Source organism: Rhizophagus irregularis, chromosome 17 (genome assembly GCF_026210795.1).
Source record: "Rhizophagus irregularis chromosome 17, complete sequence".
Classification (NCBI taxonomy): Eukaryota; Fungi; Glomeromycota; class Glomeromycetes; order Glomerales; family Glomeraceae; genus Rhizophagus; species Rhizophagus irregularis.
The window spans coordinates 1,521,054-1,522,252 of record NC_089445.1 but is presented as its reverse complement, the minus strand read 5'-3'; the positions used below and the strand labels follow the sequence as shown (position 1 = coordinate 1,522,252).

General features: G+C 30.3%; 1 protein-coding gene across 1 annotated transcript; it reads left to right on the top strand.

Annotated features, from left to right (window-relative positions):
- Window positions 1–201: 201 nt before the first annotated feature.
- On the top strand, window positions 202–971 carry OCT59_009068 (uncharacterized protein; the record flags this gene model as incomplete). Its single annotated transcript, XM_066133291.1, has 5 exons — window positions 202–204; window positions 271–357; window positions 638–649; window positions 755–859; window positions 939–971. 5 exons carry the CDS (start codon window positions 202–204, stop codon window positions 969–971), a joined length of 240 nt encoding a protein of 79 aa, XP_065999743.1.
- Window positions 972–1,199: the final 228 nt, after the last annotated feature.

Below are 1,199 nucleotides of genomic sequence, written 5' to 3'. Positions count from 1 at the left end.
CTATATAAAATTCATCAACATTCCCTATTAAATTTGAAATATTCTAGTGTTAACCAATATTTCATTTATTTATAATAGGGTTTGAAATTATAATTATGCCGGGAGATTATAGACTTTGAACATAACGCATTAGCTTGTAACAAATCGGTGAAATTTGGAGTAGTGTATAACAAGCGTAGAATTCGAAGTTGAAACTTGGAAATGGTATGTTGTGATAATTTCAACAAAATGAATGAACCTATTTAATTAATTCAAATTTTTTTTTCTTAGAAGAATTTTCTTATTTCCCTTTGGCAACTGAACGATTTCGTCCCGTATCGCGGAATCCTGAAAATCCAACATAATATGTTGCTTATCGTATGTATTAAAATTGTCTTGGGATTATATTGAAACAATGCAAATCAACGCTCACATTACTATGCTATATTTTGTAATTTTTGGTTGTCCGCCTATTCCTAGGTATTGCCATATGGATTTTAGATGCTCATCATCGATTCACTGCCGAAGAAGATCAGGGGCTTTACACGATTTTCTTTCTGAACTACATAAACTGTTTGTCCCAAAACCAAACTTGTAAATTAATCAAATTAATCAAGAATTATTCGACCAATATTACGATACTTGCATTATATTATAGGTGGTTTATGGCGTAAGTATATTATCGATTATTCACAAATATTCTATTTATGATTACGATAACCTTTAATGTCCCTGGGCTTTGTTTTTAATCTTTTCATATGGTTATGATTCAAAGGTGAAGATGGGATGTGTTGGATTTATCGGATTGAAGAACAAAGGCGCTACGAAGTTATACAAATTCGTTACTACGATCACTTTATTTTTTCGAGATTTCCGTAAGGTTGGTCATAATACAATTATTTAATAAAATATTTTTTTTAATTGGGACGTTATTAACATTCTCTTTCTTAAAATTATAGGTGGTCCATCAAGTTTCCACGGAAAGATGGTGAAGAATTCCCTTGGTGGCGTAACAGTTTTCTACAATTTTGCGAACATCACATATTTCCGTTAAAATGATTGAATTAACAGAATAATTCATTTGATTCTTTTATACACTACGATGTGCAAGAATTTAACAAAGTATTGCAAGATAATTCTGAAGGAAAATGAAAGTAGTTTCTTCAAACGGTAAATTTTTTTTTTTGTGTTCATAGTAAATCTGTTCTTTCGTTCTTTAT